This window comes from Bicyclus anynana, chromosome 2 (assembly GCF_947172395.1).
Source record: "Bicyclus anynana chromosome 2, ilBicAnyn1.1, whole genome shotgun sequence".
NCBI classification, from domain to species: Eukaryota; Metazoa; Arthropoda; class Insecta; order Lepidoptera; family Nymphalidae; genus Bicyclus; species Bicyclus anynana.
This window is the reverse complement of record NC_069084.1, coordinates 8,284,538-8,307,994: the sequence shown is the minus strand read 5'-3', so window position 1 is coordinate 8,307,994 and position 23,457 is coordinate 8,284,538. Positions and strand designations below refer to the sequence as shown.

At 35.6% G+C, this 23,457-nt stretch overlaps 1 protein-coding gene and 1 long non-coding RNA gene across 2 annotated transcripts; one reads left to right on the top strand and one right to left on the bottom strand.

Moving 5' to 3' along the window:
• Positions 1 to 4,117: 4,117 nt before the first annotated feature.
• Positions 4,118 to 16,589, bottom strand: LOC112045215 (uncharacterized). The gene is made up of 14 exons (XM_052885223.1): positions 16,102 to 16,589; positions 15,416 to 15,589; positions 14,584 to 14,815; positions 13,844 to 13,953; positions 12,923 to 13,090; positions 12,207 to 12,366; positions 11,051 to 11,264; positions 9,276 to 9,531; positions 8,476 to 8,649; positions 7,803 to 8,034; positions 6,886 to 6,995; positions 6,346 to 6,513; positions 5,238 to 5,418; positions 4,118 to 4,609 (listed from the first exon to the last, which is right to left on the bottom strand). Exons 1-14 carry the CDS (start codon positions 16,348 to 16,350, stop codon positions 4,386 to 4,388), a joined length of 2,652 nt encoding a protein of 883 aa, XP_052741183.1. The 5' UTR covers positions 16,351 to 16,589; the 3' UTR covers positions 4,118 to 4,385.
• A 416-nt stretch (positions 16,590 to 17,005) lies between these two features.
• Positions 17,006 to 22,597, top strand: LOC128199347 (uncharacterized). Its single transcript, XR_008251996.1, has 4 exons — positions 17,006 to 17,084; positions 17,884 to 17,956; positions 19,648 to 20,592; positions 21,759 to 22,597. It is a non-coding gene; the product is annotated as an uncharacterized LOC128199347 (long non-coding RNA).
• Positions 22,598 to 23,457: the final 860 nt, after the last annotated feature.

Below are 23,457 nucleotides of genomic sequence, written 5' to 3'. Positions count from 1 at the left end.
TAACATAGCAGTGTGACATAAACTCGATCGAGTTTCTCTGCACACTGGCAAACGTCGTCAGCACTCTGAGTTCTAAATCAATAAGCAAAATATAAAACAACAGCATACACAACACACATAAAAAATAAAATACAATAATAATAACTTATAATATCATATTTTGGTTAATTTGATTTTTTAATTAAGTTGTCCTAAATACATAGTTGGACAAGGAATTTTCAAATTTTTACTTAAACTTAGCCTAACCCTAGTTAAAAACTTTATGCACGCCACTGTTCTAATACCTATTATATAAAGTTGAAGAGTTTGTTTGGTCGGTTGATTGAACGTGCTCAAGCACTACAGGATCGAATTGAAAAAATTATTTTTGTGTTTTCAAAATAACTGTGTCATAGTCTCAAGTGCTAAACGACGTACATGATAGGTGCTAAAACACAGACAACCTTTTTTAAATTCATCTAGACTAATCTTTGGAACGACTGGGCTGATTTTAATGGAACTTTTACTGGAAAATAGAGAAAGTTATTATCACATATCATTTCATTTCATAATATTTATTCTGGAAGAAATTGTGGATTTAAAAAGAACTGCGCGTATTTGTCTCAAAACTAAATTATAAAGTTTGCGGTATTTTAATCTCTGAATCGATTTTGATAATGCTTTTACCACTACAAATTCACAATATTTGGGAATACCCTTATGAATATAAAATACAAAAAAAATATTAGGGACTAAGTATTTTCATTTTATGAGTGCATAATAATTTTAAATGTTATTTTTTTTCTTCTAATTAAAGAAAAACCCTTAGCAGTGAAGGTCTCCTTCAGGTGCTGTCATTTTGATCGATCTTTTGCGTATTAGAGTGTCATAGGCTATATTAAATCCCCGTATCCTCACGAGAACTGAAACAACGCGGGAGAAACCGTAGGGTGTTAGCTTGTATATAATAAATATTAACAAAAAAAAGTCCTAAAGGAATTCATGCAAAAATATAAATTATTCAAATATGTTTTTCTTGTTGTCTTAAAACTTCATTTATTGCTTAAATATTATAATCTAGATGTAGATGACCTTTAAAATATTTGTAAGCGACCGTCTAAGATCATAATTCTTGGAAACGTATCTTATAAAAGAAAACAAAATAAATGATGGTATCAAATAATGATTACATTAATGATCTTGACCATCAGGTTTTGAAAGCAACTTATAAAAATAGTTAGAGATTTTTAAGAATACGTTTATTACGATTAGTTAGTTATTGAAGAATATCTATTGTGTGTTATTGTAATTCGATGGAGCCGGCTGCACACTCGAAAAAAAATAACGTTATGCGTCGTTCCCTCGCTCTAGAGTTGCCAACTTTTGTTACAAGAAATAAAGTATAAAATGTAATACTCTATGAAGATTATTAAACAGTATTTTAGAAAAACGAACATTTTCTTTTGAAAAATGCAACCATTTCATCAGTATTTTCTTATGACGTTGTCCCGTTCAACAATCGTCAATAAAACCGACTTTACAGACAACCGATTTTTTTTTATTAACAAAGAATAAGGAACCTAAGCTAACTTATCCTTAAAACTATACAAATCATGCCCACGTGGAATGGTGGCAAGAATACCTACTAGATGCTTTACCGCGTTGGACAGCCAGGCTAATCCCTTGCGCGAAAAATGACGAAGCCCTTCTGTCACCAGTTGAGGCAACTGGACGCGGAAGGTTTTTTTGGCACTGCAACTCCATGGCCCAAGGAATTATATTAATTGTCAATGGTCACATACTAAAAAAATTTCATACTTTTATCATTTGACTTATTTGTTCCGGCAGCGTGAAAACTGCTGTTCCCATTTTAATTGTATTACCTCAGTTTGGTAGAAGGTAAATTGGAATAGAATGAATTATATTTGTCGACACTCTTTACAGAGAAAAAAAAGACTAGACACTGTTTTTAGAAAGTATACCACGGAGCTAAAGTGTTTTTCAGATAGCATGGGTACGGTGACAGTTGCGTATGACTTTCATAATACGTACTATTATCGTGAATCGCGGCAAACTTTCAAGAATTAAACGAAATGTCACCCACACCATCCTACATGTAACGAACTTGTGATCCAGCTAAGTGAGCAAGCTCTCATTCAATACCAGGCAATAACAATTTGAAGATAGGAAGAAAAACAAGAATAAAATAATGTGAATAGAGTGCCTAATGGGAGTTTTCAATGTCTTCTTACTGTTACTATCGCGTTAACGTAAACGCGAATTTTTTATGGAGTTGAAACAGTTGAGCAGTAGTGCCACTAGATGGCGCTGTTTCAATTCCTTAGAAATTCGCGTTTACGTTTACGCGATCGTCACAGTATTAAACTGCAACTAGGCCCTCTGAGCTGAAGACATCCGTAAGTTTAATTATAGACATGTTCAATTAATCAAAATTAAAACAGTTATCCGATAAACAATCATAGAACTACTTGACGTTACTCGGTTACAATGATAAACCTGTCACAACGAGAAGTCAATGGCCCCTGGAATCTAGTAGGCACTAGTATCTCAAAAAACCTGCCTGATCCGTATGGGCAAGCATAAATTAAAATCAATGGAAAAACATGAAATAATTCACTACATACCTATTATCTATATTAATATTTTATAGAGCTAAAGTTTGTGGTGTTGTAGGGGGTAATCTCTGGATATACTGAACCGATTAGGATAATTCATTAGCTACTAGAAAGTCACGTAGTTTGTGAGTATCATCATCATCATCATCATCATCATCATCATCATCATCATATCAGCCGATGGACGTCTACTGCAGGACATAGGCCTTCTGTAGGGCCTTTCAAACATCACGATACTGAGCCACCTGCATCCAGCGAATCCATGCGACTCGCTTGATGTCGTCAGTCTACCTGGTGGGTGTCGGCCAACACTGCGCTTACTAGTGCGGGGTCGCCATTCCAGCACTTTGGGACCCCAACGTCCATCGGCTCTTCGAACTATGTGCCCCGTCCATTGCCACTTCAGCTTCGCAATTCTTTGAGCTATGTCGGTGACTTTGGTGAGTATCATAGGCTATATTATATCCGCGCATTTTCACGGGAACGGTAACTACGCGGATGAAACCGCGGCGCGTCGTCTTGTGAAACAAATATGGGCGCAGTAAACCTAAAAACTACTAAACAGTTTTTCATATGTCTTCACCAATAGATTAAATGATGCCAGGTTTAGGTTAGCTTCATTATAAATCATAATGATTATTTGGAGATGATTGATGATTTACCGGCGTTCGTTTTGTTGCGAAAGCTTTGGTAGGTAATTATTCTCACTATGAGATTATTTCTGGTGGCAAACGTCAGCCTAGGATAGTTACTAGCCTACCGGCATAGACGTTCATTTAGCCATGAAAGCTATTTAGCGTTCCGGTACGATGCCGCTTAGAAACTGTAAGGGGTGTGATAGAATAAACTTATACCTCTTGAAAGTAAGTCTGCTTACAATTTGACTGCATCGTTACATTTGGTGAGATCATATGATGAAGTCTAAGATGTTATTGAATAAAAAAATATATAAATCTATCGCAAATATCTATGGGAATTGCTTACACGTATCTATAGGGAATTGGAATATTGGTGATATTAAAATAATCTGATAGCCCTATCTAGAATATTGAATGTTTGATGGCCTCCGTGGCGCAGTGGAATTACAAGACGGAGGTCCTGGGTTCGATCCCCGGCTGGACTGATTGAGGTTTTCTTAATTGGTCCAGGTCTGGCTGGTGGGAGGCTTTGACCGTGGCTAGTTACCACCCTACCGACAAAGACCCTACCGCCAAGTGATTTAGCGTTCCGGTACGTATAAGGTAGAAACCGAAAGGGGTGTGGATTTTATCCTCTTCCTAACAAGTTAGCCCGATTCCATCTTAGATTGCATCATCACATAACATCAGGTGATATTGTAGTCAAGGGCTAACTTGTAAAAAATAAAAAAAAAAAATTAGGTGCGCTCTGTTAAGGATTTTGCAATCTTGTTGTCTTTTGGCAAAATTACTTGGGTTAGGTACTGATGGCATTAATACAGTAGTTTTTGGTGTACCTATGTGTATAAAAAAGAAAGAGTCTCACTTGATTTAAAATTTTATTATATGTTATTAGATTCTAATTTTAAATAATATATTTATCATAAATGCATATAAAGTCACGTAATAGTTACATTAATGTCTAATAAATTATTTTTTATCATAAAAATATAATCTTCTTCAGGCAACCCGATAACTAGAATATGTTTACAAACTTGTTTGACATTTTCATTTTGTATGTTTGACAATTTTATTTGACGAAAATTTTTATCGTTCACGGGGTCCCTTAGACCTTAACAGTCATGTTATTGAGTTAATATTTTAAGTGGTAATCTATCCAGTCTTTGTATTTGTTTACGTCGGTGAACACGACGTACTGGTTAGGGTCACAGGCCGGCGAATCGCGAAGAGGGACAGTCAATGACACGATGCCTCTAACGTACCACGTACCAGGCGCGTCCGTGCCCTTGTCTCTCACGTTGTCCGGGATGAAGATTTCGAAGGCAGTGCCACTGTCGCCATTGCAATTTGATGTTCCTGTAATAATACATACATAAATCAATCATTCCCGTAGCGATAAACAAAGACCACCTCCTTCCATTTGCAATCCTTGCATATCTCTATTGCTTCTTCCATTCTCATCAAAACTTTCATTCAATTTCGAGGTTTAGGGTTCTCTTGACCTGGCCTTTATTGAGAATTTCCTAGATTCCTTCCCCTTCCTACAACTCCATTCATACTCGCCTTATTACCCTTTTGTTAGTTTCATTTCAGTCATCCTCTTTTCATGCCCAAATCATTTAAGCATACCTCTATCAATGTATCTAGTCACTCCTCTTTTTATGAATATTTTGATCAATGTTTCTTTATGGCATACAATATTTTTATTAATTACTTGTAGTACGCTGTAGAAATTAATTATTTAGACTTATACAAGGGAGGCGTGTAAAAAGGTGAAGGATAACATCGTGAAGAAACCTGCATACCAGAGAAGTTTCTTAATTCTCTGCGTGTGTGAAGTCTGCCAATCCGCATTGGGCCAGCGTGGTGGACTATTATAACCCCTCTCATTCTGAGAGGAGACTCGAACTCAGCAGTGAGACGAATATGGGTTGATAACTCTACTCCACTCCTACTAACTCTACTTATTTTCAAACAAACGTACCTTGACCACGTGTCCTGACCTCTCCTACGCCATAGCCAGCGCAGAACTTATTACTGTTAAGAACTCCAGAGTAGGCACGAGGGTTACTTTGCAGGCAAACTCTTTCAGGAACCATCGGTAGCTGAACTTGCTGGAGATGTGGCGACCATGAGTCAGTTGTATCGAAACCCCAGCCTACTAACTGAAAATAAGAAGAATTCGTAACATCATTTGGCTACCTCTTCACCAAGAAAACAATAATTTTAGATCTATGTGACTTATGATATCTGGAATTAAATCTTTTAGCATTCCACTTAGCAAGCTTAAGCTATTTCACTATCACTACATAGTGTAAAACAAAGTCGCTTTCTCTGTCCCTATATCCCTATGTATGCTTAAATCTTTAAAACTACGCAACGGATTTTGATGCGGTTTTTTTAATAGATAGAGTAATTGAAGAGAAAAGTTTATATGTATAACTAGCGAACCGTCCCGGCTTCTCACGGCTGCAATGCCGTTACTAAAGACACTACGGAAAAATTACTGTGAAAGTTGCATATAAAAACTAACGACCCGCTTCGGTTTCGCAAGGGTATCACACTAATACAAAGGCGAAAGTTTGTGTGTTAGTGTGTGTGTATGTTTGTTCCTCCTTTACGCTGCGGCTACTGAAGCGATTTGGCTGAAATTTGGAAAGGAAATAGATTTCACTCTGGATTAACACATCCATGGTTCCCGTGGGTTTGTGAAAAACTAAATTCCACGCGGACGAAGTCGTGGGCGTCTTCTAGTATATAAGGTAAGTTTATAAGTTGGCAAGCTAATGTTTTATTGAATAATATAAGCCTTAAAATAGAAACTAATAAGACATTTATTGATCCCGGTACATTTTAATTAACATTTGATAGTGGTCGTAAAATAATTTAACATTATCATCCTAGCCCGCCAATTCACACTGAAGCAGCGTGGCGGGTCTTGACTCTATATCTCCTCTGCTTTATGCTGGGAAGCCATTTTTAAAAAAGGCTGATAATGGTGATGATGACTGCGTATTAGTAATATGGACAAAATCTCATGGATGTAAATCTTAGAGCAGAAATAATTAAAGTAAACGTAAAGTAAAACTTACTGTTCCAAAAACATCACCAGTTTGCAGATAATTATACGCTTTGTTATACCACAAGCACGCAGGTTGTACGTAATTGCTAAACTCTACATCAGTCTTCAATTTCAGTAGTGAGATGTCATTGTCTAAATTCCGGTAGTTGAAATTCTCGTGGATAATAATATTATTTACCTGTAATATAAAAAAATAATTTTAAATTGAAATTAATATTGTCAAATAGGTATATTTATTGCTTACAATTCACTTGTATGCATATTATAAAACAAATTATGGCTTGTTCGCAATGAACTCGGAAAATATTAGATGGATTTTCATACATTGTTTACCAATAGATAGAGTAATTTGGGTGAAATGTTTCAATATATAATTTGTCAAGGCTTTGTGTAAAAAAGAAGAAAATTGACGATATTTGTTTCATGTGTCGGAAAAAGAGTTTAAATTGTTTTAAAAAATGCTAAAAAGGAGCACAACCCTTGCAGACGTTTTGTGAAACATTCATTCGTTTTCCATTATCATAACTTTATTTAAACCAATCAAGCTTACCACTTTTTCTTGAGAGCCTTCATCACCTCCAACCAAATTGAATTTCCCAAGGAATACACTCAAAGTTTCCGGCACAAATGGATAACCTTCTGAGGACGAGCATTGAGCAGCTGTGGATAAAACAAAATATTGTTAAACTACGAAAAAAAGCCTCATTGGTCTACTGCTTAGCCTAAATGGATTTAGATAACGCGATCCTGGATTCAAATCCTGGATCAGGGTATTATTTAAACTTCTAGAAGTAGAAGGTCTTTACAGTGAGAATTTTTAACCAGGAGTTGAGAAGTAGTTGGTGATCTCGTTTATAGCTTGGCAAGCTCATTGACGACACTCCCATGATATGCGGGCGACGGGGGGAAAGGTCTACGCGGGTGAGAAGTTGTACGCACGGGGGATACTACCCTGACCGGCGCGGACTATCAGGAGTGTTACGAACGAATTTGCCAAGCTATAGTTACGTCGCTCCCTGTTGTTATCATTATTATCTGATAGTGATAATTAGTAAAATAGTCAAAAAAACATTAACACTTTAAGCCCGCCAACCCGCATGGTGCTGTGTGATGGGTGTGAGCTTCATATCCCCTCTTTTAGAAGAAGGGAGGCTTGGCTCTACAGTGGGCACACATAAGGTGATAATGATGAATTACTAAGAGCATTAATGAAGAAATTCTTTGGGAGAGGGTAAGCCAATTTGTAACGTAACGCGTTACGGCGCCACCATGTACAGAATTTGACCTGTTATAGTTTTATTATAAGTTCTAGATGGCGCTAGTAGTACGTTATGCCTCGGCAACGTTTGGTGTTATAAATGGTATAAGTAAAATCTCAAATTGCGAAGTAATGTATAGACTATAGAATATGTCCAGTTTTATTATAAGTATAGATATAGAAGATAGATAGATGTTTGAAAACCTCACCTGTTAATACATATTTATTTGATATAAGTGTTCCACCACAGATATATTTCATTTCTGTGTTATCGTGTTTATAAATAGCCGCATGCCATGGCCAGTCGCCTGGTTTTGTAGAAGAGACACCTTGCAAATACTTAGTGGTTACTACTTTTCGCCTTCCACAAGTCCCTTCTGACTTCCTGTATACGTTCTGAATGTAGTCTTTGTTTTCCCAATATTGGGTTTCAAAGTATCTCTGTAAATTATAGAAACTTATATTTTTTTAACCGACTTCAAAAAGGAGGAGGTTCTCAATTCGGTCGGTCATATTTTTTTTTATTCTATACAAGTTAGCCCTTGACCACAATCTCACCAGATGAAAGCAATCTGAGATGCAAGCGGGCTAACTTGTTTGGAGTAGGATGAAAATCCACACCCTTTTTGGTTTCTACACGACATCGTACCGGAATACTAAGTTTTCTTCTTCTCTTCTTTGCCGGTAGGGTGGTAACTAGCCTCGTCCAAAACCTCCCACCAGCCAGGAATCGAACCCAGGACCTCTCTCAAATCCAAATACATAAAAAAGTGTCTGTCTGTGATTTCAAGAAATCTCTGTTACCTCAAGTGCTTATAGCTATTCATCCGATAGTCATCAATATATTTAATTATTTTATTTTATAAATATTTAACTACTTACCAACAATGGGTGCCTGCAATGTTCTTTATTGTTTATAATTAGGCTCTTGATTTGTGGTACAGTTTTTGGTATTTGTCCTTGTACATTGAATATAAGCCCACTATGTAGTTTGAATACACGTATTTCGAACGTTGTCTTCCTCCTTGGGTATACTCTTGCAAAACTTGGATCCTTCTGCAATTAAAAGTTTAGGTTATATCAAATGATACAATAAAGAACATAAGCTAAGTTAAATTATGTCCACGTGGAATGGTGGCAAGAATACTGGCTGCATTTCCGCGCAGGACAGCCAGGCTGATCCTTTGCGCAAAAAAAGAGCCAGCCCTTCTGTCGAGACTACTAGCCGCGGTGAAATGATTCGATGATTTTTTTGGCACTGCGACTCCATGGCCCAAGGGTCTCCACGGCAAAAGGTACAAATATGTAACTCCCTGTCAGAGAGGCATACTTGAGCCACTTACCGGTTTCAGCTTTTTCTGCAGCGACTGCAGGGAGACAGAATCAAGACCGGAGTCTTGATTCAGTCTCCCTGATATGACACGGTGCTAATGTGTCAACGCATGTCGCGTCGCACATTAGGGCCCGCCCCATTTTCCAGAGAACCAGTGTCAATCCATATCAAATTAAAAAATCTAAATTACCTTTATAACTCAAAAAAAATTAAGTTTAATGTAAACATGATCTTTATTTTAATGACAGTCAATAAAATTTAAATTTAACTACAAAATCGCTTGCAAAGTATTACATTAAAACTTCCATCGCTAAACCATTTAAATCTAATTGATTTAATTAATACTCACCAAGGTGACCGTACTATCGGAACTAAGAGTTAAAACTATTCTCGAATTTTTTGTGAATGTTTTGTTAATCAAAACGTTATATTGATATTGTTCCTCCTTGGATACATTTGAGTCGTATGAAATCTTTATATCTTCGGAACCATTGCACGGGTTAGTATTGTAGGTTGGAACAAAAATTTTCGATTCTTCCACACATTGAATCTCTATACAACATAGAATCATTAAATATAATATGACTTTCTTCATTTTGTTGTTTTTTTAATAGTATCCTTGATATCACTTCACTTTACACAAAGCTTTATTTAAAATGTTCACTTCAAATATTTTCGAGGCAACTTTTCCAACTCTTCTTCCTTTTGAGGTCCGGTGCCATCTAATCGGCTTGTACGTTATCCACTAAATGTATCTCGGTCCTGTTTGACTAAACATTTTAAATTATATAAAAAATATGGAGATCAGTATACCGAAAATAACATTTATAATTGCTTATCCCATGCCAACGGATGTCTTTTTTTATTTAATGGATGTTACTAACCTTTAAAAAGAATACTAAGTGTCGCTTAAAAACCTGTTTGGGTGATCTTGGTGAGAACTAAATTGTGAACGTCTTCAAATGTTAATCTAGAGGTCATAAAACCGTCATCCGTTATTTACAAGTGTATAAATAGTATTGTACCTTGTTGCAAATTGTTTAAATGGACAATCGTAATAAATATCCCTTTTATTAATAATTATTGTTAAATAACAAATTATATGAATAATTTTCCTTATACCTTAAGCCATTAAATATATTTTTATTTTATTTTTGTAAAACATAACATCGATAATTATTAATTTGTCTTAGGTAGTTTCCTCGTAAGTTTCAAAGGTATGGTACGTACATACACAAGAAACGTTAACTAATGCCATAAAAATGCATAATATGTATTTATAAGTTGGTTAAAAATTACATTTTTAAATAACATTTTTCATATAAAAGGATCTGTATTGCTCGCTAGTAATCTTGGAGCCTTGCGCGAACTAAATAAAATGTTATCCACCCATACAAAATGTAAAATATCTGTAAAACGGTTATCCGTAGCTTATAGCATGTCTATATCTTATGTATATACATAAACTCAACCCCATAGAAATTTTATATGCAACATCGACTTATGTTGTGTTGTGATGTCATGAAAGATGCGCAGAAAAGCATAATAAATCGGTGCACAGGGTGAAACAGTTCAATTTTGAATATTATTCCAAAAATCTTGTATCATTCATGAGGCTAAAATAATAATTGAAGTAGCAACATCACGCTTTAAAAGTTAAAAATAACACAATATTAAAAATATTCTAAAATATTTTTTGAGCATCAATCATTAAGTAAATGATTTTTTATTGATTTTACGATGAAAATTAGCCTGTGTTCTGCTTCTAGAATTATATGTAGGTAGGTAGTGAAAAGCTTGTGAATAAAGTTTACACTTAGCATAAGCTGCAAGGTTATTTTTACTAGTTATCGAATTAATTAAGAATTATATAATTAAAAGTCAGTCTGTAAAAACAATATATTTATTCATACGAGTATTACAAAACTACTTATCACCATATATCATAGGCCCGTATTAAAAGTCGTTTCTCAATATGGAATATGAAGTTCAAGCTACAAGAGATCGTAATAATTGTGGTGTTTATTTATAGTATGTAGTATACCAACACTGCATTCCTGTCCATCCTTTAGAGTTAAGTAATGTCTTAATCGGGCTTTAAATTTCAAGATGATGAGTTATGACATATGTTTTTCGATCCAATTTTTATATTTTTCAACGTCTGTGAATACGACATATTGCTCTGGATTGCAAATGGCCGCATCTACTCTCGATAATGTAACAGACACGATTCCGCGGACGTACCAAGACCCAACGGCATCTGGGTTATCATCTTTAGCTGTGTCTGGAAGGAATACTTGAAAAGCGCTTCCACTATCACCATTACACGCTGATGTTCCTGAAAATTATTGTTCTAATTAGGGTTACGTAACTCAAGAGGTAAAAAAATAAAAGCCCTTATAAGATCACTGTCAATCTGTCTGTCTATCAAGACCCTATAACTTTAGACATCTGTAAATTAAAACCTTAAATACACTCAGACCTTAGTCCCTTGAAGCTGTAAACAAATAATTAGTTAAGTAAAATAAAGGTACCTCCGTTTAAGCCGCAAAAAATGCATAATTTGACACGCTCAAGGAAATAAAATTTTATAAGATAACCATAAAAATATCAGTAGGTTTTTTTTAAATACGTAATCAATCATCGAAGCAAATATGTACTTGAAAATTCGTAAGAAAAAGAATCACACAGCCTGCGGTAAGGGTTAGGCTTCGCCACATAAATAAAAATTGAAAATAAAAATATTTGGAAACTAGTAGCTTTCTCTGAGACCAGAGATACGTGGTTAAGAGTTAACACCTATATTGAAGTTTGAGGGGCGCATGGCATCTCATTTCGAGACGTATTCCTACCTTTATTAGAGTTACTAATATGAGATAATAATATGTACGGAAGCCCTGCAAATTCTGTACTGTGATGATAAAGGCATAGGTTTTCCACTATGTTCAGGCAATGCATATAAGCCATTTGCTGGCTCAGCGAGTTACGACGCCGAAGTGCTAATGACCGGGTACACAGTTCGAAGTGCCGATGGCCGTTGTGGTCTCAAGGCGCTGGAATAGCGACCATGCATAGCAATGTGCAGTGTTGGTCGACCCCAATTTAGGTGGACGGAGGACATCTAGCGGGTTGTTGGGAGCCGCTGGATGCTGACGGCTCGAGCCTGTGGTGTTGGGAAGTATATGGAAGAGGCCTATGTCCAACAGTGGACATTCATCGGCTTTTATGAAGTGATTATCTTGTATAATAATAATATAGTGTTATTAAAGATTGATGTTACCATTACGATAGCCCGCACAGAATTTGTTGTTATTTTTAAGAAGCCTTGAGTAGAAGACAGGATTACTCTTTAAACACGTGCTCTCCGATACAATGGGCATTTTAGCTTTTCGTAACTGAGGTGCTAAGGCGTCAGTATTCTCGAATCCCCATCCTACAATCTGAAAGAAGTTCATATTATTAACTATATTTACGCTTAATATCATAACAAAGTCCACCACACCTGTCTCTCTCAGATAACCTTGAAAACTGTCAAACGGATTTTCTTTCATGTGGTTTTTACCAAAAGTCGAGTTATGAGGAGAGGTTTTATGTAGAACTAGCTGACGTCGCGCAGTTTCACCCGCGTGGTTCCCGTTCCCGTAGGAATACGGGGATAATATAAAGCCTATAGCCTTTCTTGATAAATGGGCTATCTAACACTGAAAGAACTTTTCTAATCGGACCAGTAGTTCCTGAGATTAGCGCGTTCAATCAAACAAACAAACAAACTCTTCAGCTTTATAATATTAGTATAGATAATAATTTATCAAGGTTTTGCGTGAATTGGTTAAAGTGCAAATATGACGATTGATATGATAATTGCTATAAGTTTCAGAAACAGTTTAGCAGCCTAAACGCTGCCTAATTTCTTTGCAACAATGCATGATGGGATATTTTTTTTAATGTAGTTGATAAAACCTATCAATTATCTACTGATATTAATATTTTACTTACGGTACCAAAGATTTCTGTACCCGGTAGTCTCTCCACAGCTTTGGGGTACCACAAACATGCAGGCTGTATGTAATCATTAAATACTGCTTCAGATTTCAGTTTCACTAGGGCAATATCATTTTCTAGCAGTCTGTGGTCAAATTGCTCATAAATAATAATACTATATACCTGAAAATATTTCACTAATTAAGTTTATTGGTTGGACCATCAATCTTTTCCCTCAACTGTAAATATTGCTATGCATGTCTCTCAAAAAGTTCAAAGTGTAAGCAAGCCTTATAAGTGTTAATCTTTACTTATAATAAATCTGTAGAGAGGTTGGGATGTATTTCCAAAATAATTATCAGGGGGTGATTAGTGATCGATACTGATGCCAAAAATGCAATCAGTAAACGTTTTGTCTGTCTGTCTGTATGTTTGTTATAGAAACAAAAACTACTTAATGGATTTAAACGAAACTTGGTAAAATTATTTTTCATACTCCTCGGCAGGTTATAGTATACTTTTCATTACCCTACAATTAATAGGAGCAGAGCAGATAATATTGGGAAAATGGGTTACTCTATTTTTACAGCGATACTACTGTAAGCGCGCCCGCGAGTGATTACATAAATGAGCAAAAAGCTTGGTATTGAACTGCAATTACAAAATTGAGAACTTAGTTCTAAATAACTTTGTAGAATGGTGGTAAACAAAAAAAAATAAACTTTTGTGGGCTCTTTCTTGGTCTAAGGCGCATTTGGGTCCCTCATGACTTTAATTTTAAGTTATCGACTTTACTTACTAGTATTAAATCATGCCATAACTTTTCAAAAGTGTTTGTAAAGTAAGCCTAGTAGAAATAAATGAATTTTGAATTTTGTTTTCTATAAATTGCTATAGGTATATGTATACTGAAATAGAATATATTTAAGACTTCACCTCTCTTTCTTGGGATTCTGTGTCTCCTCCGATCAAATTAAACTTTCCTAGAACTACACTCAAAGTTTCTGGTAGCACAGGGACACCTCGAATTGTAGTACAGTGTGCAGCTGTGAAAGCACAAATAAACTGTTAAACAACTAATTTAGATAAAGTACTTCTTTCGTCCAGTATCATTAATTTTGGAATAACTTAATTATAAATTTTAAACTTATTTGCAATACCTAATCGAAACTTATACTCGTATCGATGTTTGAAGATTAGTCCTGCCAGTTAATTATACAAAATTTAAAATTGCCTACTCCTATCCACTTTGCCTTTTCGTTTGGGCGTTTTCATGTAACCTTCAATAATGTTATTTAATTATTCCATTTTTACAGAATTCTACCTTTTTTATCGTGTAAGTATCGTAGGCTCTTTAATAGGATCTCAGCAGTTATGGCGAGCGCAGAAGCATCGCCTGATGGGACCCGAAGGCAGAAGCAGAATAGATTGGCGGAACCATTCTCTAAGGGCGTCTCCTCGTCTAAGACTCGGATCTCAGCTTAGAGGGCCATTCGGGAATGGTGTTTTGACCTGAGAGGCGCCCCCGAGATCATGAGTTAAAATACCCACGTCTGGGTGACGTTAGATATCGGGGAGAATGCTAACTATCATATTATCTATTCTAGTTCTAAATATCATATAGTCTATTCATTCGTGTCGATCGCACTTTTTTTATCTATATTTAAAACACAGACCTGTTAAGACATGATTCTTGGAAATAAGTGTTCCACCACAAATGTATTTTATAGTTGAATGATCAATTCTATATAAAGCCACATGCCAAGGCCAGTCTCCTGGTTTCGTCAAGGCTCCGTTAACAATAAGCTCTGTGTGCGTAACTCGTCGTCTTCCACAGTTCTCTTTTGGTCTTAGATCAGGAGTTTCAGCTGTATCTTGATAACCTTGTAAGTATGAGTCTAGAACACCCTGAAATTAGTTTTATGAACAAATTCAACCTACAACATCTTTTGAATACAACGCATCTCAGCTAGATATTATCGCTCATGGATCATCTCTAATGTTTTGAACTGTAGGATATGGTTGCCGGTAAAATTACAGGGAATACGTAAGAAGGTGCGGATAGACTTGAGTATTCACTTGTAATGAGCATTCGTGCGAATGTTACATCAGAGAAAAATATGAGAACATTTTAACGAACATTCTACCGAGCAGATTTTCTTGAAGCTTTTTGCCGAGCCAAGCTTCTGTCATCGTTTTGATGAACGTTGAACAGAGCGTTCGCTAAAATTCTCCAGATGTTCGTACGTTCGTATAAGGCTCTATGCTTAGTTCGGCTCGTTGTTTAGTTCGACAAATATATTTAAGGCGAATGTTCGATGTTCTGTTACAAGTGAATGTAAAAGACTCAACTCTATCATCAGCTTGATGACGTAGAACAAACAATTTAAACACGCGGTTCTTGAAAAGTGACATTAAATTAAGTTTTGAATTTTATACTTAAGATAATTTCTTTTATATCTGTATTATAGAAAAATATATGAGATGAGATTAAAAAACATTACTTACCACCAAAGGCTTAGAACAATACTCCCGAGTATTTATTTTAACACTCGTTAAATAGGGTATAACTCCAGGTATCAGTCCTTTTACTGTCAAACCAACTCCATGGTTTGCTTTGAAAAAACGAATTGTGAACGAGTTATCTGGATTGGAAGACACTCTAGCAAAACTTTTATCGTGCTGTAACAAAACGATCAATTATTTTTACCAGTCTTACTTATTAGCAATTATTATACAATCAAAGGATGGAAAACGGTTGTTTTTGTCGCCGCCTTTTAATTTAACTACTATTTTCCTCATTAAAGGTATTGGCCACCAATCAAGTGTAGAGTGGAAATTCCAACTAGTAATCTTGATCGCGACTTGAATACAATATCAGGGAATTCAAATTACTAAGTAAAATTAAAATACTTATTAGTCGTAAAGGCTAATCCAGGCTAAAGTTCGTAATTTTAATAATTAATTCTTTTGGATGAAGTTGGATGAAAATCCTATAACTGAATATTGATGCAAGTTTAACATTTCTATGAAAGTCGTATGAAAATTTGGTTTTTGTAAGTAAGTTTAGGTATTAGAAACTTAAGTCTTCGCTTTCTTACAATATCCTAGTTAATAAAAAAATTAACTATATCCATTGCAAGTCGCAGGAGTGTAGTATTTTATATATTATTAATAGAACAACAGCTTCTTACCAATGTGATACTGGCACCGGTATCAAATTTCAATATAATTTTAGATTGTGCCGGATATTTTTTATTTAAAAACAGGTTGTATTGATTCTCCTCTTCAGGTGGGTGACCGGGTTCGAAAGACAGAGATATATCATTGGAACCATTGCAAGGACGAGCTGCCGCTAAAGGAGCGCCTACAAAAGCCCAGCCACTATCGTCGTCACTTTGAACTTTTAATATAAAAATTGCTAGTATTATCACTTGCTTCATTGCTCTAATATGATACGATCATCAAATGAATCAGGTTATCTAATCACATCAGATTTGAAATGCACTTTTTAATTAACCCTATTTTACCTTAACATTTTCTTTAATTTTCGAGATTTAAATTAGCAATATTTATCACTCAACACTTCACTTTAGTTTCATATTTTAAATAATAACCAGCTAAAACGGGTTATATACAAATATGTGCTATTAATAGTTATGTGCGAATAACCTGCACGACCTCTGCACAAGAACTAAAGTTAAAATACTCTGCGAAGCTGCAAAACTACAAAGAATTTAAGTACTATAGAGATACTAGGAACTGCACCGGTTGGCTTTTGCTATTAAGTTGTTTTGAATGTAGGTATAAAATATTTGTTTTATGTTTTAGAATATAGACATGCGAAATATCACAACTACTTAATTATTATAATAGGTTTGTGTAAAAAATATAAATTACTGTAACGTCATGATACACAGACAGGTTAAACTTTATTATAGGTATGGTTTATTTATTTTGTCACAACAAGGAAAGGGGTGAAAAAGCAGATTAAAAATTCGTACTGAGTATATATAGTTTCCTAAGTAAAGAGTTAGAGGGTATAAAATACCATATTATCTATATATATAAAAATGAAATGCTGTTCGTTAGTCTCGCTAAAACTCGAGAACGGCTGACCAGATTTATCTTATCTTGGTCTTGAAATGTTCGTGGAGGTATAGAGAAGGTTTAAAAGGTGAGAAAAATCAGAATAATTGCCGGGAAAACCATAAAAACAACCGTTTTCTATTTCCCATACAAACGTTTAAGAGTCAAGGGGTAGGGTAGGGGTAGAGTAGGGATAGGGAAGAAGTGCACATAAGTCAAAGCGAAGCTTGACCGGGTCCGCTAGTAGACTGATAAAAAAATAAAATAGAAAATAAATGTCTTCCACATATTATACAAGTAAATCGTGTTTGCTAGCGTCGTGAAATCTTTAAGTGGGCTCTTGATTAATGCTATTGCTTAGCTGCTGCAGCAGCTGCAGCAGCTGTAAGCTGTTGCAACTCCATAAAAAAACTACCTTGGACAAGGACACCAACAAATACTAGTCAATGATTTTCCTAATCTTGTTTTATTCGTTACTGTGACATTGTTTTCTTATAGTTAATTTCTAGAACAACTTGATCCTTTTAATATTTTACTCAAGCACGTGCATGAAATGTACAATATTTACTGACGAATGCGCTAGGATTTGGATAAGTCCTAAAAACAGAATATTTACCAAAAAAGATAAGTTTGTGTTATTCTTTATTTATAAGTTAAGGTATACGATTGAGATTGTTATCAATTGTAAATTATAATACTGTATGACTTTTTCAAAAGAGCAACTGTTGAGTTTCTTGCCGGTATCTTCTCAGCAGAACCTGCCTCCCGAACCGGTGGTAGAATCTTTACAAATAGTCAACTGACGTGTCAAAAGTGCTTGTAAACTGAGCCTCCTTGAAATAAATGAATTTTGATTTTTGATTTTGAGATTTTTTTATTTATTTTAGTAGCGGACGCCCGTGACTTCGTCCGCGTGAAAATCGATATAAGCTATCAACCCCCTCGCTGGCCTGAAAAGTGGTAGGTAAATAAAATATTATTTAAAAAAAACAAAAAGTTATGCTTACCAGTATCAAGATTGCATCAGAGTCAAATTTTAATACTATATTCGTATGACGTGGAAAATTGTAGGTAAAAGTAACATTATATGAATTTTCTTCGTCAGGAGGTAAGCCTGGTTCGTAACCAATATAAATGTCATTAGTGCCATTACAAGGGATGTAAGAGAAGTAAGGGTTTATTAAAACGTTCCACCCTTCATCTCCCTGGCCAGTAACTTTCGCAAAAGTAACAGCTGACAGAATTATGAATAACTGCTTCATCGATACTTTAATTAACATTTTATATGTCTAATTAATGTAAACCAAAATAATTTATAAATGCAGTTAAAAATAGTGCAATCTGAAAGAATATTTATATTATTTTTTAAATCTAATTGCAATAAAGTGTGATTAAAAGAATTAATATCATTAGGGAATATGCTTAGATTTTTTTATTATAATTGATTTCAGATATAACAAAACTATGATAAAAGTAAAATCCCAAATTCAAAGTAAAAGGCCGCTCAGAAATTGCATTTCTGACAGATCGTGATCGAATGGTACAAATTGAATTACCTACAATTACAATTGCCTCGTTGTCTCAAAGACAAACAGTTGGCATAACCTTGAAACAGAGCAGTTCAACAACATTGTACGCCAGTCCGAAGTTACATCGCCCATTCGATCACGTCCTGTTAGAAACGCAATCACTGAGCGGTCGGACTTTGAATACTAAAAGCGCGACATCAGCGACACCCTCATCGAGCCAGTTATGTTTATGAACTATACTCCGCACCACGAAACAAGTCCGGTAGACGCGGCGCTGTTTTCTAAATAACGCTCTTTCTCTTTTGGTATTGGCGGTCTTATTGTTATTTGGGTAAGGCGCTGTCAATTTTATTTCAGGTTTTAACTGTGGGACTTCTTTCGTGGCGCGGAGTCTATGACGTCACAAATGTCAAAAGACACTTTTCTATTGGTTCCCTGAACTTGTTAATGTAGAAAATTACGTCACTTTTCTAACGGACCAATGAACGTTTCTTAATTATAGAATTTATCAAAGATTGAATGTGTATTAAGTATTAAGCATACTGTTTAATTAAATTAAGTTCATTATTTAATTGGAATCATATGCATATTCGCTGGCACATCACAATAATCATTTTATTGTTAAAATCATACTTTAAACTTGACATATATAAATATAAACTCACGAATATGCACTATGTTAACATCACTGTTTGTTATAACTTTGATTATTCATTAAATTTAAACTATGATTATACTGTTTTTACTGTGATTATTCATTTAATAACGTAAAATATAGATAAACAAATGCCTTGATAACCTCCTTGACTGGTCTACTGTAGAGTTCAACTGAACTGTACATTACGTATTATACTAATTCACAGGCTGTGTTACTGCAAAACTATAAAATTTATCATGACAATAGTAGTAAATTACTTGACTTCCAAGAAGACAGAGTAGGTATTTTAGTAAGAATTACTTTACTAGTTAGGTACTAATAGTTTTGTAAGTAAAGAATCCTTTTTGCATAAATTGAGAGTCTTCCTAAGAAATCATTACAAAGGCATGACATTTGCAGTATAAAATATACTAATAAAACAAATGTTTTTTTTTGTATTCAATCATGAACTTCATAATTTACAGCTGATGGACGTCCAATGTTGGATATGGACGTTCAAAGAAGTCTTTACGTCCACGGTCCTCGGTTTTCGCATCGGCATCCAGCGATTCTTTGTTACCCGCTTGGTATCATCGTTCTACCTTGTATTCCATACTAATTGACGCCCGTGACTTTGTTCGTGTAAAATTCAGTTTTTCAAAAATTGCTCGGGAACTATGGATTTTTATTGAAAACCTCCTTTGTCTTCCATTAAAATTGGTTAAAACGTTCCAGAATGTTCCAGTCAGACAAAAATTTAAAAAAGATTTCGTTTACTAATTCGTTCAAGCCTTAACGCTTAATTCCGTGGCGCTGAAACTATAATTTTTTTCCGGAATATAAAGTAAGTCCTCAAAAACCTTCCTTGTATTTTATTAAAATTGGTTAAAACGTTCCAGAACGTTCCAGACAGACAAAAATTTCAAAAAAGTTTTCGTTTACTAATTCGTTCAAGTTTTAACTCTTAATTCCATGGCGCTGAAACTATGATTTTTTCCGAAATATAAAGTAAGTCCTAAAACCTCCTTTGTTTTTTATTAAAATTTCAAATATATTTGTTAGTTTAATAATGCGTTCAAGACTTAACGCTAAATTCCTTACACATATATTTTCCAACAACACGTATAGCATAGAATTAAGTATATGTACGATAGACACAAACGACCGGTTTTTAAACCTCGAACTGTGTAGAGGAAAAAAGTTCAATGAAACATAAACATGTAAGAAAAAATCCATCAGGTAGATACTTAATGTGCTTCATGGTTTTTTTAATAATATATTCCGAAATTTGGCAATAAAAGAAACAAAATAATATTTATTTATTTGACTATGCTAATAAAAAATATAAAAACCAAGACTCAATATCAAACACCATACAAAACAAACATCGAGTCTGTGAACAAGAAAGACCGGTTAAAGAAGACTGTAAGGTAAATCAACTTCAAAGCATATTATTAAACAATTTAGTGGAGAGAAAAACATTTATATAAATAACATATAGCAAGACATTCATGTGTATTTATTTGCTAGTTCATACCTTACAAGCGGACGCCCGTGACTTCGTCCGCGTGGAATTTAGTTTTTCACAAATCCCTCGGGATCCATGGATTTTTCCGGGATAAAAACTATATTAAAAGTATGTTAATCCAGAGTAAAATCTATTTCCATTCCAAATTTCAGCCACGTTGGTTCAGTAGTTGCGGCGTTAAAGAGTAACAAACATCCAAACAAACATCCATACAAACTTTCGCCTTTATAATAGTAGTAGTAGGACAATTAATCGTTTTTGTTTTTAATAGCAAAACACCGATATCTTTGGACAGATTTAGCAGACCTTCGTTATAGCTAAGAATTAGGTATTCCGATGACATCAGCTTGCAAACAAAAACAAACTGCATCAAAATCGGTCATTTTATTTAGAAGCTACAACGCCAATACACACAGAGACACAAGCAGACAGTCCCAATCTCGGGTCAGTTTAGGTTCATTATAATTTCTAAATTGGCTTAAATTGGCTTAAATCGGTAGGCTTCGGCGGTGGTTAGTTACCAAGTGATTTAGCATTTCGATACGATGCCGCCGAAACCTTCCGAGGATGGGTAGAATACCTAAACTTATATATAAACTAAACTTATTATAACCTTTTCAAAATAAGCCCGCTTCCATCTTAACATCAGGTGAGATAGCAGTCAATAGGTGGTGACAATATTTTCTTCATCATCATCATTATTATCAACCCATATTCGGCTCACTGCTGAGCTCGAGTTTCATCTTAGAATGATAGAGGTTAGGCCAATAGTCCACCACGCTGACCCAATGCGGATTGGCAGACTTCACACACGCAGAGCATTAAGAAAATTCTCTGATATGCAGGTTTCCTCACGATGTTTCTCCTTTACCGTTTGAGATACGTAATATATTATTTTTTTTAAATGCAGCAAAGTTTAAAACGTAGTATAAGTTGGAGGTGCATGCCCCGGACTGCATTCAAACTCACCCACCGGTATCGGAGGCAGAAGTCACATCTATCTGGGCTATAACGTTTTTTTTTCTTCATAACATAGGCATATTTTATTCCTCGTTGCTTGCATTTCAGCTGTCTCGTTAATTAGTTTTAACATTTTTACGCGAATTCGGAACATGAGGTGGGTTCGGTGAAAAAAAGAATTCAGATTTAAGTAACTGTCAATAGCAAATATAATAATTAAAGACACAATGGTACCCTAGAGAAGGAAAAAGAAGAAAAGGTAGAGCACAAAAAGTATGGGATGACGATAATATTAGACAAGAAGCTGGCGTGACGTGGAACAGAGTGGCTGAAGAAAAACAGTAATAGAAGAGGTGTGAGGAGCCTTTGCCGATTGGTAAACATATTTGCAAAAACTAAACAAGAAACAGCTACTAGTTACAATAGACTTTTCCATACGTTACATTTCTCATTTGTGTTTTTAGTTTATTGATGTAAAATTAATAATAGTCTGAGTAAAAGTCTTCGAACAGTGGGTGTTGCCAGTGATGACCTATAGTTCCGCTACTTGGTCGCAAACTATCATAACAAGACTAGAGTCACACAGCAGGCGCTGGAACGAGTTATGCTCGAAGTATCTCTACGTGATCGAATCAGAAATGAGGAGATCCGCAGAAGAACCAAAGTCACCGACATAGCTCAACGAGTCGCAAAGCTGAAGTGATAATGGGCGAAGGTGGGGCACATAGTTCGAAGAGCCGATGGATACCTTGGTCTCAAGGTGCTGGAATGGCGACAACGCACTACAAAGCGCAGTGTTGGCACCCCCACCTGGTGGCGACATAACGTGAGTCGCAGGGATTCGCTAGACGCAGAAGGCTCAGGAGCGTGATGTTTGGAAGTCAATCAGTCAAAAAGCCTATGTCCTGCAGCGGACTCGGCTGATATGATTATGAATAAAATACTATTTTTATGTCTCTCATTTATTTATTACTTCCTTTTTTTTTTAAATTTTTAACAGTATAAGTATAAAATACAAAACATTATTAAAAATTTATAAAAAAAAATTCACCCTCCCGCTGCGGGACATTTGAGTGTCCAAGCAACCGGTGGTCAGGGCTCCAGAGTGAGGAACCTCCTCACAATACGCGCCGTCTCAAGAATCACTGCCTTTTGTATCCGACTCTTGATCCAACAGTTAAGCGAAAGCTTCTTAAGGTGTTGGTCGAAGCTTTTCGCTATAAGACCATTGACTGAAACAACTATCGGAACAATAATAGTTGACTCAACATTCCACATGGCGGTAATCTCGTGAGCAAGGTCCAAGTATTTTGATACTTTTTCCTTTTCGGCTTTAACCAGATTATCGTCATGTGGAACAGTGATATCAACAATTATTGCACGACGCACTGACCGATCGACTAGCACTATATCAGGTCTATTGGCTACAATATACCTGTCAGTGATAATCGTTCGATCCCAGTAGAGCAATGCACTGCTATTTTCAAGAACTGACGCTGGGTCGTACCTATAGTAAGGCATCTCAAAATCGATAAGGCCATATTGAAGAGCAAGCTGTTGGTGGATTATCTTGGCTACTTGATTATGTCTGTGCAAGTATTCGCCGTTAGCAAGGTGAGAACACCCGGACACAATATGCCTGAGGGACTCCCCAGGACGATGACACGCTCGACAGATGTCTAGAGTGCCATCTTTCATAATGTGTTTCCGGTAGTTTCTCGTCTTTATAACTTCGTCCATAATTGCACAGACAAAACCCTCGGTTTCCCCAAAGAGGTCACCGAATTGCAACCAAGACACAGATGTT

Excerpts from the sequence above, each read along its gene's own strand:
- LOC112045215 (XM_052885223.1), bottom strand. The coding sequence starts at position 16,350 with ATGAAGCAAGTGATAATACTAGCAATTTTTATATTAAAAGTTCAAAGT. Across the intron at positions 6,514-6,885 it reads AAGGCTCTCAAGAAAAAGTG|GTAAATAATATTATTATCCA; the intron begins GTAAGCTTGATT and ends TTTATATTACAG. Across the intron at positions 4,610-5,237 it reads GGTCAGGACACGTGGTCAAG|GAACATCAAATTGCAATGGC; the intron begins GTACGTTTGTTT and ends GTATTATTACAG.